Below are 18,780 nucleotides of genomic sequence, written 5' to 3' on the forward strand. Positions count from 1 at the left end.
CTAATTTGAAAAACAAAGTTTAAAAATTTTAAATGTAATACACTCTAATTTGATTTAATGGTATTTAATCATGTATAAAATATTTCTTTACCTTTTGAACCTCTTGGGTGAGTGGGGGGAGGGAAAACCATTCGTTAACTGGATGTGCAGTTCTTTAATTATAAGACATATAAATCAAGGTGCCTGTGAATGGTTCTCATTTGGCAGGAATTTTTTAATACTTATTGTTTGTTTTTAAATTAGGGAAAAATATTCTAATTTCTTGGTATTTCTTTGACAAATATAGAATTCCCTTGTATACATCATTATTATTGATAAAATTTAAGTGCAGATGCTGTGAAGTCATCAAAGAAATCATGATTTTCTTTTGCTTCATATAAAATCAGATTTTTTTTTATTTAAACATTTCCTTAGAGAAACATCTTAATTTTGGAAAGAGTTTTCTGTATGCTATGTATATTGCTTTTAGTTATACAATATAGAGAGCAATGCCATTTTATTTATTGTTATACTGTCTACCTTATTAGTGAAACCCTTTTTAACTTTGAAAGACTGTTAGTGGTTTCCTCATAACCATTTATTTATTCTCTGGGAACAGACCTTGTTTTCATCTTAACATTTTAAACTTATCATGACTTTTTAATTTATCTTTGAGCTCTGATATGTTTGCTTTGATTAAAAACAGGTGAACTCTCATGGCTAATTTTGTGTGGTATGCTAACAGAACATTTAGGGCCAAATCCTGCTGTCGTGACTCAGTCAGCTTCAGTGGGATTCGGACAGAGTCTTTCTTGTCTTGTAAACTGTAGCCATACAAGTAGTCCTTATTCAGTGGTCCCAGCCTAAGGTGGTTTTATGAGTAAGCACTGCAAGATCAGGATCTACTTGTCTGAGTAAAGTGAGGAAAATTCTGCCTGAAACGTAACTTTTCATAAAATACCTGACTTAATTTTACTTAATATGTGCCACATCCTGTAAAGTGCTTTTCAGTCTGGCCCTGTCCCAGGAAAGTCATGTGTTTAAGTGCTTTCCTGGATCAGGACCAGAGTAATCAGGACCTTGCAGCATCAAAATATATGTACTATACATCATTTAGAATCCAATCCTGCAAGCATTCTCACTGGGATCTTCAAAGATGCTTTAGGAAGGCAGATGCCCGACTCCCATTAAATTTCAGTGGAAGTTGGGAACCTGAGTCCCTGAGGTGTCTTTGAAAATCCCAGCATCTACATTTGGAGCTCCTATCAAAGCCAATTTGGAACCCATGCAGGATCAGGCCCTGACATTTCTTTCTCTTTTGTACTACATCTTACATTTCAAATAATCTTTGAGAGTAGTGCATATATTTTAATGAATAGAACTGAGTGAGAAAAAATGCTCTAAAGAACTGTCTCAAAATATATTGTGTATATTCAACCATCACTTTATATGAAGCATAATACTAATGAACAAATAGGAGTGTTGTCTGCCCTGATCATTGGCAATTTTATTGTACAAGATTGAAAGAATCTGTTGCACAAGAAGTAACAGAAAAAATAAAGTTTTTTCTAGCCATATAATTCCCATATTGGTAATTACCATATTTGTGTAAAACAAACCTGATAGATTTTAAGATTAGATTTATGAGGTTAAGTACCTACAGTAAACATACACTCATATAAATTTAACTGCTTCCTCTAAAATTACAAGAGGAGCATCACTGTAGAACAGCATCCCCATAGTTCTAATGAAATCATAACATTTGGGTATGTGTCTCCTTTATTTATATATATATATGGAAACAGATGCAAAACAGTCTTCCTTTGGATACAATCTAAAGAAATATTGTTTTGTATGTTCTAATAGACTTGGTCTTTTATTCCTATTTTGGATGTTAGCTTAGAAAATGAAAGAACTTATTTCAGATTTTGTTCTGTTTTTGTTTTGTTCTGACTAGAGCTCACACAAGTGCCATGTTTTGCTGACAATTCTGATAGTTTCCAAAACATCCTACATTAATAATTTGGGCCTAGTGAAAGATAGATAGTTTATTTATATTTTGAATGCTAGCTAGTAAGATTTTTTTAAAATCATGATGGAATACAATATTTTGTTCACTATAGTATAACATTAGTGTGAATACAGAGGTTTGATTCTAATCGCAGTTACTGTTTACACTGTAATACCATTGACTTCAGTAGTTTTATTCATGATGTATACCAGTGTGCAAGAGGTCAGAATCTGGCCCAGAATGTCTTAGACTGGGTATTCATAAACCAAGAAAATAATCTAATCTAGTCCAGAAATGGCCTCCAGAAATTTGACCTGGTTTATTTAACAAAAGGATGAAACCACCATTGTTTAGAACTATCTATCTGATTTGGTCAGATAGATGGATTAATCAAACATAATTTACAGTTTCATGATTAATTCGGAGGCTAAAAGCCAAATTTTAAGGTGCATCATAATTAAATTTTTCCATATTTTTAAACACACTTCGTTTGCAATAATATTTACTAGAGAATGTCCCTACTTGTTGGAAGGCTCACCCCCTGAAAAATGGACATGTTTTCCTTAACAAAGCAGTAAATGAATTTGCTGTGTATAAAACTTTTTCTTGTTCTCAAAAGATACTTCTAATAACTGAACCTTAAAGTTTAAGCACTTATCTCTTTGAAGGAACAGATGGCAGATCATGCTGAAGTGAGACAGGTGTAATCTTTTGTGATATTAGTAAAGCTTTTTGAAAGATAAATTGTCTCGTTGTCCGTTAGCCGTCTATCTTTGTCATCACTCTGAACCAGTTACAAAGTTGAGACAAATTGTGCCATCCTCTCAGCAAAATATCACAGAACACCAGAAAATCTATACAATTTTGTTTCTATTTGAACAGTCTTACTAAGTGATCTTAGATTATTGTTATCTCACTTCTGCTATGTTGCTCTTGGTTCTGAAGAATGGTTGAATATAGCTAGAAGACAAAAATGACCTATTTACAAGAATACACAAATAGCAAAAATGATTTGCCAGGTTAAAATGGATCCAGCAAAAATAATATGGCTTTTATTTCTCCTGCTCCATCATATTTTAGGGTTCAACCCACAACCGCGAGAGATTGTATCACCACTTGTCCTGAGTGCCTTAAAATGCTCTGCTGCTGTAGCTCCTTGTCTGGATGCTCCCAGCTAGCAGACACGCATACATTGTGTGTCTGTGTTGAGCAACCTAGATTTAGCAAATCTGACTCCAGCAGCCAGTTTGTTACACCACAGTCGCACTCTGGTCTCTACCAGCTTTGGTTATTACTAGTCAAGTGACCCCAACACAGTCCTGAATTTCCCCAAACCATCTGTCCTGAAATGTCCAGCACTCTCCTGGAACATTTAAAGGAGTAATAAGGTCAATTGCTCCTTTAAGGAGACAAAAGCACAGCAGCTTGTTGTTTTTACTGGAAATAGTAATCATTTCAAGTTAAACACAGCACTGAGTTGATTTAGAATAAAAGTAAAACAAGTTTACTTCATCAAAAAGAGATTTTAAGTGAGTTCAAGTATAAGGGGTAAAGTCAGAAATGGTTACAAACATATAAAAGTGAAAAACTTCCTAGTGCCTAAGACTTAACAAAACTACAGTATTGGGTCAAGGTAAGATTTTTACCACATCTCCTTCAACCAAGATGACTGACCCCTGCTGTGATCAGTATCTCCCATGAAGTCCAAAGTGCTTGGTTCCTTTGTCATCTTAGGTAAAAGGTAACTTGGGGTTCTCTGCCCCAGCTTTATGGTCCAGTGAACTTTTGAAATGTATTCTCAAAGTCCAGTGGCACAGTTGTGAGGAAAGGTGCCTTGGAGTCTGATGGAGATGGTTCCATGCTGGGTTCCTCCCTGCTGTTGCTTTCTATAATGCAAACTGATTTTTCCCTGCAGCCTCCAATTTGCCATTGAATGTCCTCTTGACTGTGATTGCCAGTTGTCTGTGATTGCACCTGGATGAAGGCATCAACCTTTTCTTTGTCTGGAAAAAACCTGTTTACCCACTCCCCAAACTTGTGTGGTTCAAACACATAAGAATGGCCATACTGAGTCAGACCAATGGCCGGTGCCAGATGCTTCCATAGAAGTGAACAGAACAGGGCACTTTATTAGATGTTCCATCCCTTGTTGTCCAGTCCCGCTTCTAGAGGTACCCAGACCATAGCGTTGCATCCCTGACCATCTTGACTAATAGTCGCTGATAGATAAATTCACGGAGGATAGATCCAACTCTCTTTTGAATCCCATTATACCTTTGGCCTTTACAGGCTCCCCTGGCAAGGAGTTCCGCAGGTTCACTTTGCTTTGTGTGAGGAAGTACTTCCTTATGTTAGTTTTAAACTTGCTGCCTATTAATTTCATGTGTTATGTGGAGGGGGAAACAACACTTCCTTATTCACTTTCTCCATACTATTCATGATTTTACTGACCTCTATCATATTCCCCCTTAGTCTTCTCTTTTCCAAGCTGAACAGTCCCAGTCTTTGTAATCACTCCTCATATGGAAGCGTTCTATATTGGTTTTCCAATGATAACTTGCATGATGCTTATTAGATACAGATTATGACATAATTGAATTGGGGTACAATGAACTAGTCAGGCCAGTTGAAACTCACTACTTGACACCAGTGAACCTCTTGCCCTCTGGCACTTGGGATGACTAAAGTGTGACTCTTAGGGTCACACTTCCCCTAAAATAGCTGTATCATACTAATGAGAGCTATGATTAACATAACTTGTGAATAATTAAAAAAAAGAAAACTCTGGAAAATAGCCATTGATTTCCTGCTCCAGGCTTGGATGTAATTCTTCCCTGCACCTCTTCCCTCCACTCTTACCCTCAAAAGAAAGCTGTAATTCCAGTGCCTCTGCTTCTCTCTTTCCTATCACTTAATACCGGTTTTACACAAGGAAACAGTACAAAAAGAAAAAGAGAGGCAAATAAACCTGGGTCAGCATAAAATTTGCGATGAAACATGTCCAAAATGTAAGTTAGAGGGCATCTATAAGGGAAATTTGGATGTACCCATCAAAAGATACTCAATTTGTTTAGCTAAGTTTCACAAATCATTTCATAAATCTTTTAACTAGGTTTCTTTACTTAATTTGGGGCTGGATTGTAGTCTCTTCCCACAAAAGGAGAAGCTAGGGAGTCAGTCTTCCTTACTGGCTGGTATCAAGTAGGGAGTGCTAGTTCCAGAGTATTGACTGTGGAAATCTGATGGAAAGCTATTGCTTCTTAAAGTACTACCCAATTGAAGCAGCAAGAACTTCCCACTAGGCTCCATTGCCTCTGCTGCCACACAACAAAGAGGGAGTTAGAAAATGAGTTGTGTTATCAGGGGAAGAAAAGTAGCACAGAGGGCCCCAGCCTCCATATTGCTGCCTAGTTCAGAATGGGACTGGGGCTGAATTTTTGAGCAGATCCACGGCACTGGGAGCCTGTACATACTAACCACTGTGTAACCTTAATTCTTGGAAGCTCTGTGGGTTCTTACTGGCCCAGCTGTGGGCTTCCCTGTGGGAGGAGATTATTCCTTTAATAGGAGAGGCAGTTTTCAAAGCTTAACATATCTTTTTTCGGTTCTGTGATTTTTAGACTATTATTTTAGATTAATTTTCTTTTTAGAAATAAATAGTGCATTTAAAAGAAAATGAATATTCAAAAAAATCAGTTTTGATTGATTGCAAACATTTTTGGTTTCTTTAGCTGTGGGATAGCACTTCTTAGCAAATTTCATTTCTTTACAAGTAAAGAAAAATATAAATAATTACATTTTTTACTTTTCACATCCACAGAGAAATTTTAGTCATGGCAGACTTTCAAGGAACAGTTACTTGAAAGTCATGGTGAAAAGGAAAAAAGTCATGGACTATAATAAAAGAAAGTCAAAGCAGTAAGCTTTGTCTTGTGCCAGTTTTTTAAAAAATCTTTTCCCCTTTATTAGTGCAAATGACAAAAACAGTGATACCGTTTCCAGTGTGTGGTTTGACAGCTGAACTCTATAATCTCAAACTAACCCTCTGTATTTTCAAAATATTTTCCTGGGAGAGGGGGAGAATCTCATGACCCCTTGGGAAATTAAAGTTCTCACAGAAATTCCATTCATGTGCTCTTTTGTGTTGCCAGAATCATTGCAGAGCTCCTGCTGGTTATTAACTTCCAAATCAGCCCAGGGTTTAACTTTGTGGCTTTCAGTTAAGTTGATTCAACTGCTTATCATCACATCCTCCCACAAACACATTTACTCGCATATGGGAATCACATTTCTTGTCATAGATCTTTCTTTGTAAAAGCAAAATGAAACATGAAAATTACAGACTATCTAACATGCATGACAAAAGTTGAGCCCTTTAAAGGTAAAATTGACATGGGAATTTGAGAGAGAAAATACAGAAAAATAAATATGAACAAAATATCTAAAGAGAGACTTAAAAGTACAGCTTTTATAACTAGGAATGGCAGAATTTTATATTTCATAATTTCAACAAATAATATCAATGTTATGTTTAAGCTTTTAATTTTATTTAAATTTGCATAGTTGCACAAAATTAAGCATTTTAAGCATTTTAAATTTTGTTATTAATTTAAATTTTCTCAGTTGTGGGAAACTATGAGGGGGGGACAATAAATCAGACAATTATTTAATAACAGCAGAGATTAAGATTCAAAAAGTTAAAGTTTATAACCATTAAAACACAAATTGTCAACATCACAAGTCAAAATATACAAAGTAAATATCCTTAAATCAACTCTGAACCTTGCAAGCAGCATTTTTCTTTCTTTGCCTATCTATAAATTTCAGCTATTATCACTGGAAATATTTTTTCACTTGTGTATGTACAGTGAAATCAATGTGTACTGACATTTACCAATTAAAAAATCTACTCCTTCCAAGAGTACCCTACATACTTCCACAGTAATGCTTTTCACCATGGCATGGTGTAGATAATTAATTTTGTCCCAGCAGAGGCCTCTGAATAAGATGATGTTGGGCGGTCATAAGGCAGTTATAAATCAGCTAACACAGTGGGGAATGGGTTAGCTGTTTAGTTTCTATTCATCCCTGGTGAAAACACCGTCTTTTAGGAATTGGGTGAATGCACACTTCTTATTCAAACTGAGCCTCCTCTGTAAGCCCTCTGAAAAGGTTTTCAGCGTTGAGTTTTAAAACAAAATGAAAAGGATTGTAAAACTTTTTTATTTTCGAGCTGCCAGCTCATTTGAGCTACAAATATAAGATTTTGCTCTTTATTGCAACAAGGAGGATCTCAACATTCACATTCTAAGCAATTTGGGTCTACGGTACTTCTAAGTCAATCTCCTCTTGGTCGCTAACTTTGCACATGCACATCAGGCAAATACCCCTGTTTGTACATGTAGTTGCATGTCAGAATGGGAACTTTACTCTCCTTTCTATACAGTACCTTGTCTGGCAGTCATGGGATATTAAAACAGATGCATACACTACATCTTACACCTGAAACCTGAGGGTCATCTCATTAATCTGTGAGTCCCCTAGCCCTAGGCTAGTGGCATCTCCCTCTAGAGCCTGTCAAGGCCACTCATTCAGTCAGCCTGAGGAATTCTGAAGAGAAACTCAAGGCCCAATCCTAAAATGTTCTAAAATCAGTGGAAGTTTAGGGTGCTCAACACCTGAGGATCAGGCCCTTAATGAGATGCTTTCGCATTTCTGTGTCTCTTTTGGCCTGAGAACAGCCTGTTTTCAAATTAGATTTTAGTGCTTTCCACAAAGGGGGTAACTGTTGTAACAAAAGCTACCTCTCATCATGAAAAGAAATCTGTTATACTCCTTCTTCATGGATAGCAAATTGCTACTGGGTTTGGTGTTGTATTTCTTTTTACTTTCCTATAATGTATACAATACATCCCAATAAACAGTCATTCAGAAACAAAAGTGATAGTCTATTTTGTGAATAAAAATCCCCATAAAAATTACATTGTAGACCTTGATTGCATGGTCAGTGGTCAAATTTTTCAGTGCTTCATTGCTCTTGTTCCTGTTACAGGTACATGTGACAGCGTTGCAGCTATGAGTGGAATTTTAAAGAGGAAATTTGAAGAAGTTGACGGCTCCTCACCCTGCTCCTCTGTGCGGGAATCTGATGATGACATTTCTAGCAGTGAAAGTGCTGACAGTGGTGATAGTGTCAATCCATCCACTTCTAATCATTTTACCCGTAAGTACTAAAGTTGTATATAAGACACATTGTTTTTCTCTATAAGAGAAATCATATTACCTGGCTTAATAATAATTCCTAGCGCTTATACAGCACTCTTCAGTAGATCTGAAAGCACTTTACAAAGGAGGCCAGTTTCATTATTCCTGTTTTACAGATGGGAAAGCTTAGGCATAGAGAGAGGCAGTGACTTGCCCAAGGTCACTGTGATGGTCCCTGGTTTACAGTCACCCAGCAGGCTCAGGCATTTTGTCTTCATATTTTTAATTCACTTTAATATCTGTACAAATTCTTTATTAGTCTGATATATTTTGACTAATATAGGAACATAAGACATAGGAAGGAATCATTCCAGGTCATTGAGTCCAGTATCCTGCTACTGCAGGCAAACGTTATACACTGCAAGCCCTTTAAAACATGCCATTTGTCTTAGATAGCTACATATTAGTAGTCAGATACACTGAAATACTGCAAATTCTGAGGTTATCTTACAGCTGGTATAGGGAAGTACAAAGGGATCGTTTTGCAAGATACTGCAGGTAACCCTATCTATTTGTCTTGGATAAAATTGGCAAGTTTTTAAGCGCCACATTCTATGCAGCCAGTATCATGAAATATAGTGCTTAGTATCATCTGCTTTGGTGTACTATATATAATAATACTTTCTTTTTAAATCAGAATGGTCACACTATAAATGACTTATTGAAATATGCTGCAGATCAGACAGTGATCCTGGCAGCCACTGGTCACAACAGTAGTTTGCCTGCTCCAAATAGGAATATTCTTCTATGCAGTGAACAAATATTTTGCGGAGATAAGTATTTGCTTCAAGGTTAGCAAAAATGGGCAGATTATGGGATTAGAATATCTGATGAGAATGAATTTGTTTTTGGCAGTGGAGTGTTGGTTGTATTGAGTTTTTTTTTTTTAATACTGAGTTGAATATTTTAAACAGTCTAGGGCCAGGTTCTGCAACTCTTTGCACAAATAGTCCCACTGAAGAAGTCAATTGCTTAATTTTTAATTGGTTCATTTAACTGAACTGGAGATACCTGCATGAGAAACAGTCGCAACTCCTGATTTATTCAGGTTTTGTACATTGTTCCCCTTTAGTTTATACACAAAAAGTGCATGAAATTCCAAATTTACATAGATCCTAAACCAGTACATTGAACCTTGAGTTCACTGTGTTCACTTCTTCCTCTTGTACAATATAACCCATAACCATTTCAGAATATGGGAATTAAATTACTGTATGATTTAGAGACGGCATTCCTAGATCTCATCAAATCTTTATGCTAATTAATTAGTGGGAAAAACTACCTTACAAATTACTGAGATTTTTTAAGTGCAGACATATTATTTTATCCTGCTAAAGGCTATCCATAATTTATCAATTTGCCTCATATGCAGAAATTAACTACATTGTATATATTGTATCCTAGCTTTTTCAAGAAAACAACTCCATTGTGTCTTGATCATATGATGTGAAACACCTTTCTATAGAAACATATCTGTCTTTTAAGGAAAATATAGGTTATACATTCCTTTATCATATGGAAGAAATTACATATGTAAAATGAAAAAAAATCCCAGTCATCGTGTCATTATGTCCTATCTATAATTATGTCTATTGAGTGAAATGGATTACTATGACTTGGTTAAATATAATCATTCACCGAACTGGTGAAAAGCATTTTGTGTAACTAATGTGAAGAAAAGAGGGGGGGGGGGGAGGTGCGCGCATGCGCACACACGTGCAGACATACAATTTAAACACTTTTTAAGAGAGAAAATTTTGTGGGTTTTGACTTTGTGATAGCTATTGCAGCCCTGAATTATAATTCAGATGTTCTGATGCTGTTTTTTGATGGCAATACTCATGTTGGCAGATTCTCATTCATGCTGGCAGGTGACAAAGATGTGCAAGTGTTTTTGTGCTGAAACTGCTTATTTTCTCCTTTCCTTCATGCTTTTTACTTCTGCTGACGGCCATCACTCATCTCATGTGAACATGTGTTCAGCTGGCTAAATTAGACTTAGGAAAGGTATCCTGTTAACTCTGGTCACATATTTTCACTTCCAGCCACTTTGCTCATTAGAAATGTAGACACCTTTGTTGTATTTAGGTTCCTTGGAACGCTGGTGAGCTCTTACATCAACAATATACTTCAATTGTCCGGCAGTTCACTGAAAGGAAATAGTATACCTTATTTTAACAATATATATATTTGGTTATATTTCAATAAAAATATGTGTGATGAGTGATGGAGTGAACTGTCCTGTGGATGATTTTAACCTACTAATAAATCTCATTACCACTACAGGGTCAGAAGTGGTTAGTTACATTACCTTTTTCCTACCAATTGTCTCACAAAGGGCAGGAAAAATAGTGGGCAAAATGTCTTTTTTATTTATCTTGTTTTCCAATTAATTTAATGTTAATTTTAGCACAAGGATACTACAGCCTTTTGACCTCTTAAACACAAGAAGATATTAAATGTTATGCTACTTAGAACAATATGCTAATTAGAACAATAAAACCCCATAAACCTCATTGCTCTATATCAGTGGTTCCAAAACTGGGGTTCGCGAAATGTTACAGGAGGTTCTCGGGAAAAAATTCCCTAATGGCTACAGAGCTTTCCCTAGGGACCCCAGGCAGCACGGGGCCAGCAGCCTGGAGCCCCTGGACTTCCAAGAGCTAAGCAGATCAAAGCAAGCATATCTATCACACTGAGGAGATTTAAACTTCAAGACTCCTTATAAGAAATGGAAAGGGAGGTGGATATTTTTTGCTCTTTTTAAAATTAAATAGGCAGGTAGTATTGTTTTTAAAATTATTATGAAGAACAAGTTACAAGCTTTGTTGTAATGTGCGTTGTTTGCCTGGACTGCTCAAGACCTGAATGCTTGTGTAGGAGGAACTCTTTGAGTTGGCTTCTTAAATACCTTCATGCTGTTTCACATCTGATACTCCTTGATGAAACATAGGAGCCTTGTCTTATAACAGGCTTATTCAAAGTGATACAAGCTACAAAAGTGAGATCTTGGAAGAGTGTTGCTGTTTTCATAATGTAATAAAAATACTGTAATGATAAATGATAATTCATAATAAATAGTGTGTAATAAGCATGTCATAAAAACAAGTTGTATATTTCCAAGATCACTGCTTTTATAATTTATTCTCAGGTAAAGGAGAAAATCCATGGAAATATTCATTTTTAGGAAGGGGTTCGCAAGACTTGACATTTTAGTGAAAGGTTTCATAGGTTGTTAAAGTTTGGGAACCACTGCTCTATACCTATTTATAAATTTAATTAAATCAGACATTTTAATCAACTAAAAATAGCAAGATATTAAGTAAAAATGTTAAAAGTGGTATCTTTTAAGAGTATTAATATCCCCTACAACTTTTGGACATGATACCATGAAACCCCCTTCTCGTGTAAGTAGTCTTCACACAGGAGTCAATGATTCCATTGTGAGCTTCAAGCAGATAAGCTGTTAAACCTTCTACGTTTATCTTTTACTAACCCCAGGTCTGTATTAAATACAGTTTTGTGGTTGCTTTTAATTTTCCCACTGTATCCAACTGATGGAACATAAAACTCCTCTCAGATGTAACCTTCAGAAAATATCTGCCAGTCAGCAAGAACCCATTTGCTTGGTCAAAATTAACAGTAATAACCAGATACCTTTGTAATTTACTGAGGCATCCCAAAACTTCTGTTTCTTACTGTAGTTTTTTAAAAGCCATGACAGTTTCTCTGTTTTACAACAGAAACCCTTTGTATAATTCTACAGTTGTGCACAGCTTTTTTGTAAACTAAACTGATATAAGACATTCCTAAAATAAGAGTTTCCACACACAGATTTGTGCCAGAATAACAGAAAGTGTGAATCACAAACTGTGACAGAGTAGTCAGCCCCTTAAGCATAGAGGTGCCTAAAGGTTGCGTGGTGTGGCCATTTTGGGTTTTGAAATGTCTGACCTACAGAGTTGGCAATAGGCATAAGCAGACTAAACAATTGCTTAGGGCCCCAAGCAGCTTGGGTGGGGGGGCACTATTAATTGTTAGTATGTGTTTGGGGGAGGGGGGAATATTCCTGCTTAGGACCCCCGGTCGCTAGCACTGGCACTGATGACAAACAAGGACCTAGGAGATATTGGTAGAAAGGAAGCAGTCCTGGGAATAAATGGTGTTTTGGAAAAAGTCCCATCACTGTTTCTTTAAGGACTCCAGACCTAGAGCCTTGCAGAGTGGGTGGGACAAGGCTTCGCTCTCTCTCCTGACCAATGGAGATACGCTGTTTCCCCTTCCTTAAAGCTCATATGCTGCCTTCTCCCTCATAGCAGGACAGACACCAGCAAAGGAAGGTTTGTATGCTGAACCCTCAGAGCCCAGGGACTGATTGGGAAAGGAGACAGCTGAAGGAGAAGCTAGTTAAGGCCCTATAGTTGGCCTAAGCTGCAACCCAGCTCCAAGGAAGAGAGCTGGAGAGTCCTGTGTTAAGGGGAGAGACTATTGAAAGTACAGGCCAGCTCCAAGGACGAGAGATGCAAGAGCATTGTCTTCAGGCATTGCTTTTCTGAATTTGGTCAACAACAGTACAATATTACTGACCATATCAGGGACCAGATTCTTAGCTGGTATAAGTCAATATAGTTCCACTGAAGTAAAGGGGATGACTCTACCAATTTACCCCCAGACTTGCTTTTTGCCCATTCTCAACCAAGCAGGATTCAAGCACAGCTTAGGGTTAGGGCTTAGGGCAATATTGGTAGTATTTCACTGATATGCATATATTACATTTAGGGTACAATGTTGATAAGCTAAAATGCAATAGTTACTATTACATAAGACATTATTTCTGAGTAGCCCCATAGGAGAATATTGAAGTGACATGGTAACTTTCTCTACTGGTAATATCTTGATGACTGTGTACCTGTAAGCTGATTTGTGTTACCACAGCATCTACTTTAGTGTATGTATGATTCATCATAGACTGGGTTTGAAACAATCTATTTACATCAGATAGTCACCAAAACAGAAAATAGCAATTTGATTCCGAGTGCACCAGTTTATAAGACAGATTGTCACTAGTGTTCCTTATTTCTGAATATATTAAATTGTCAGACTTAGAAATAGAAACTTGAAAGTTTTAACACAAGTGCATAACATTAAATCTTGATTGTTTTTGAAATACTGTTCTAAATATTGTTCTTTAGCTTCAAGAACAATGTTTTTAAATATAGGCATTGGAAAACTACAGCTTTTAGTTAGTCAGTAACAGCAGATCTCAGAAATATTTGGCCAGAGCTACTGGCAATATGGAAATATGAAAAGTAAGTTGAATGTACATGCTTTAATTTTACTTTTACAAACAGTGCCCTGAGTTCATATGGTAAGGGTCTCAATTCAAAAAAACATATGTACGGTATCTTCAAAACAGCTTTATGCAATATTGTGAATAAGCACGTATTTGACAAGCTTCATTACCTTCCAGGTTAGGTTAGAATCAACACAGCTTGGAGACCCCAGAAGGAGGTGGTTATTGTATGCTAGTACATAGTCAGAAAGTGGCATATGTTCAATTTCTAGAATTCTGGTATATGTTTTACTATATACCATATATTTATACGGCTATAGGTACAGTATATTTGTAGTGGTTTGATAGGGGAGACAGCATATTTGTTACTAACAGGAATACTGGGGACATTGATCTTCTGTCAGATGAAATATCAGATGGAAGGATGACCTTGAGCCTGCTCAACTGCTTACATCTCATATTCAAAGCCCATTCAGTTCTTCTTTGTTGTTTGTTAGCTTTATCAATCAAACATAATTTAAATCATAGTGTAATTTGATGGGAAAATTGCATTTTCCCAACCTAACAGTAAGTTGCTAAGACTAAGATATTCAGAACTTTAATTTTTTCACCCTTAGTTCTGATTTGGATCAGTTTTCACTATATTCAGTCAATTAAGGTCTAGCAGTTTCAGTGTGCTTCAACATCATTATTGGAAAGCTGAAACTAGCAGAGCTCCGTGCTGGCCTTAGACATGTCTTTTACATGTTTGCTATAGAAAATAAGCCTGTCTGATGATGTGTGGTAGTAAATATAAACTGGGATATGAGGAAAGAACTGATAATATTTTTAGAAAAGAACCAACTTAACTTTTTTTCTAGCACTTAAAAATAAACATAAACAAACCTTTTCCTGTCTTGCTATTTAAAAGTGATTTACATTTTAGATAGTTACTCTGTGCTTAAAAACATTTGATTAATTTAAATATGCCAGTAAAATTGCTAGTTTTAGAAAAAGCCAAGATACTCTTTTCCAAAATTTTGTATTTCAGTGAGAAATTAATTTCCTATATTTTATCACTTCCACAGTTTCTAGGAAGAACCTTTATGCACTTTGGTTCAAGAAAGAAAATATGTTAATTGGGACAATTGGTGAAACAGGTTATATGCATGTAGAAAAAATTTTCATTTTAGTCAGCTGCTTGTGTCCTTGATATTTCTACTTTGACTTCCGTACACTCAGTAAATTTCCACTGGTGGTCATCCAGTCACCTTTGGTTGTCTTAATTAGATTGTAAGCTTTCCGGAGCTGGGAACATTTCTCTTTTTGTGTGTTTTAAAATACGGTGTAAATTTACAATGCTATATAAATTATTTAAATATGAAAACACTATATTATGGGCTTTAGATTGTGGTTTAAAAAAAAGCAATTTATTTTTATTGTAATGTCTGGCCCTTTCTCTCTTGTCACTCCTGCATATTTATTGCTTTTACATTTTCCATGGTCATATAGGTATATAGTTAAATTTTATATAAGAGATTAATTTCCATGTTTACTTTTGCTGCTTAGTACAATGTCATCCCTAATGTACATCATACAGCCTTTCTGCCTATTAGGAGATTACCTGGGTGAGGCAATGGGGGGAGTTGACATAGAGCCAGCATAACTGCCTAACACCAAGGAGAAGCCACTGCTGCTTCAGAAAGGGCTTTGAATAGGAGCCTCATCTAGTTATTAACCCAGACAACAGGGGGACCTTTTCCCCCATGGGAAGCAGTTATAAACCCCAGGCACTTTGAGTGCATTTGGTTGTTGCATTTCAAATAAGCTTGTACGCTAAAGTAGGAGAATAAAATCCAGCACTGTATAAACTGGAGTGTTTGGTCTCTCTAACCCAGTCTGACTTATTTCACTTGACTCACCACTAATGTAGATGTTTTACATGTACAACTGATACATTAAAACCTTCCAGTAAAATTAAATGATGGTTAGTTGGTAGCTATATCCAAGCGTGTATAGTAACAGAGTGAGGTCTCTTTAAAATATACATTAAAAATATATTTCCCTCATTCTCTTAACCCATCCATCTACACGAAGAAATAATGGAATATTGCACCAGAGGGTTGTATGAAACTCATTTGAACTAGGACGTACACTGAAAATAACATGGGCACATCATACGTCAGCCAGTTGCACTGCCTCTGTCACACTTGCACATTTCCTCTTCTCTGATCCCACGGAAGCCTTTTCCTTCCTTGATTTTTTTTTTTTAAAATATTCAGTTGCTACTCATTTTTCTGTCATTTCTTGATACCTTATACCGTTTCCTTTCCTCTTCTTCTGTTGGATCTTTGATCATCCTCCTGCATGCCCTTTGTCTAGCGCTCCCACCCCCGATGAAGTTTGATTTTAGATACAAATTGTCTTTCAAAGACCAGCAGTTTGGGGATTGTGGAGCACCTCGATGGCTTACAGTCAGCAGGCCCTTCTATATACTATTTCTATTACGGTAGCACTTAGAGACCCCAAGTGGAGATCTGGACCCCATTTCTGAAACTTGTCTTCTTTTTCTAATTAATCCCATGAGTTCTGAATAGTAGAGAAAACCTTATGGACTAATTCTCTTGCTCCTCTGAGTTAGAACTGGAGTAGATTAGAAGGAGGTAATTTTTTAATCAATAATGGAACTACAGCATATCGGCAAGCAGGCAATGTGTATACCTATGCAGGGTAGCTAATGTATCTCAGTGGCCCTTAAAGTACATATTGGATCAGATTCACCACCATATTCCAGCTGCTCTGCTCCACTAGCTATAAACTTAGTTTAACTGGCCAGTGCCAAGGATGCAGAGCGCCAGTTAAACTAGGTTTATGGCTGCTCTGCATCACTGGAGTGGTGCAAAGCAACCAGAGCATAGCAGTGAATCTTGAACTATTATGCCTACAGGTGAAATTCTCTAGTGTGGTGCCAAGGAGCTTCAGCTGGCTTTAGTCTCTAACCACTGCCTATGAATTAGAAAACAGATTATTATTTATGTAGTTGGTTTCATTTAAAACATCTTAAAAAAACCAAAACACTAGCCCAAGCCATTCAGATCTTTGCAGGAGGGAAAAAAATCATAAACTATCTGGAAATAAATGGACAAACAATGAAATTACAGAGTGCTGGTACATTGTGTTTCCAGAAAGATGCACTGCTTAATAAAGGGCTTGATGCCTGCTGCATGAGCTTCCATTGCAGGGTTAATTTAAGATGAAACCCAATGCATAGAACATCCAATATTTTGAAAAAGAAATCCAATCCATCCAAAAAGCATGGGTCACAGTTACCAGGTACATAGCCAAAAGAGATGGTTGTATTCCATTGGCCAGACACAGATGGGAAAAGACCTTTGTGGTCTAATATGATTGGGCTGGGCAGAATTCCATATTTATGTTTTTTATAATTTCAATGGGTACTAGAGATGTTTGTATTTTAACAGTTTTTAAAAATTATTTTTATAGACTTTAAAATTTTTGAAGTTGAAAGAAATTATGGGGGAAGTCAAACAATGGTGGGGGGTGTCAGACAATAATTGGGGATATGATTTTTTATGTTAAAGTTATGTGTAATTCATGGCATAGTCATGATAAAAAATAGATGATTTTATGCTGTGATTACAGCAACCTTGTGAACCCTGCTGCCGCTCATTAACAGTTCATTAGTTTTCTTTGATCTAGTCTTCTTTTGAAACAGGCTCAGAACTAAATCAAAGCACACTAACTGTTAATCAGTGCTCAAATTATGGGCAGGGTTCCCCTACCTCATCTGTCCCCCCATTCCACTCCGTCTCTCATCATAAGAACATAAGAACGGCCATACTGGGTCAGACCAAAGGTCCATCAAGCCTAATATCCTGTCCTCTGACTGTGGCTAATGGCAGGTGCCCCAAAGAGAATGAACAGACAGGTAATCCAAGTGATCCATGCCCTGTCACCCAATCGCAGCTTCTGGCAAACAGAGCCTAGGGACACCATTCCTGCCCATCCTGGCTAATAGCCATTGATGGACCTACCTTCCATGAATCCCCACTCTGCAGATCCTTCTTCCCACTGCAGAGCTCCTAAAAGGGGCAGGGCTGGGTCTTTGCCCCTCTCGTTTCCCATATCCTTTGCGTTGACAGCTCCCATTCTTCGCCCTCTTTTCTCCTTGTAGGTGCCCTAGTCCTCACCCTACCTCCCTCCTCCATCCCTGCTCACTACTGGCTTGCCTGATCTCCAACACACACACCCAGCCACCCCCAACCCCTTTTCCCATCTCTCTCCCCAGTCAATTGGTGGAGAAGGTGTGGTCTGGAGGCACACAGCAGGCACAGGATAGTACCAGTCTCTGCTAATCAGTGGGCCAGGGTACTGGGCCATGCCTCTCACTTCCTGCTGGGATGAAGGGATTCTCCATCAGAGATCGTCAGAGCCTGGGTTTTGCCAGTCAAGGTCCAGGCCTGGGCAGCAGGTCCCACCGGTGGGCTAGGGAGAGAGATGGAAAAGGATGATGGGGAGCTGGAAGCAGAGGGGACCATGGGAGTTTGAGGGCCTGGGGACCTACAAGGGAGAAAGAGACTGGGACATGAGGGGGCAAAGACCCAGCCCTGCCCCTTCTAGGAGCTGCACGCTGAACAGAGGGGTTTGCAGGGAATCAGAATGTCAGTGGGGGACAGAGATGGGGAGGGTCTAGAGCAGGGCTGGGAAGGGCAGAGGGGGTCTGAGATGCCTGGAGCTAGTGGATGTTGGGTAAGCGCAGAAGGCTTGGTGGGGAGGCAGTGGTAGGGGCAAGGAAGCAGATTAGAAATGGGGGCGGGGCAAAGGCAGACAGGATTTAAGGGTTAGTGCTGGGTAGGGGTGGAGGCAGCTGATGAAAGCAAACTAAGGAATTGTTCATATGGACCCTGCTGCCACACATCTTTCAAAGAGGACTTGATCAAAGCAAACTAATATTCTGCATGCATGATATGGCAAAATTCCTGGTTCTATGACAGTGGTGACCACTGTGACACAATTGCATCCCTAACAACAATTATTTAGTGACAGTAGATGTTGAGATTGAAAATGTTAAAACTTTATAACCATTAAAACACAAACTGTCAACATCACATGTCAGAATATACAAAGTAAATATATTAACATCAAACTCTAATAAGTTCTCAAGCAGCATTTTTCTTACTTTGCCTATAGGTAAATTTTGATTATTATCAATGGAAATATTTTTTGTCTGTTT

The 18,780-nt window shown here is 37.6% G+C and overlaps 1 protein-coding gene across 3 annotated transcripts in view; it reads left to right on the top strand.

The window, feature by feature from the left end:
* The window catches only part of CSRNP3 (cysteine and serine rich nuclear protein 3), a 142,905-nt gene that overhangs the window by 89,357 nt on the left and 34,768 nt on the right, over nt 1-18,780 (top strand). For all 3 annotated transcript variants that reach the window (XM_043525382.1, XM_007056627.3, XM_043525383.1), the window contains one exon: nt 8,043-8,213. In XM_043525382.1, the coding sequence (XP_043381317.1) occupies nt 8,066-8,213 (148 nt within the window). In that variant the 5' untranslated portion in view covers nt 8,043-8,065. The remainder of the gene's footprint in view (nt 1-8,042; nt 8,214-18,780) is intronic.

The sequence above is a fragment of the Chelonia mydas genome, chromosome 11, assembly GCF_015237465.2.
Source record: "Chelonia mydas isolate rCheMyd1 chromosome 11, rCheMyd1.pri.v2, whole genome shotgun sequence".
NCBI lineage: Eukaryota > Metazoa > Chordata > Testudines > Cheloniidae > Chelonia > Chelonia mydas.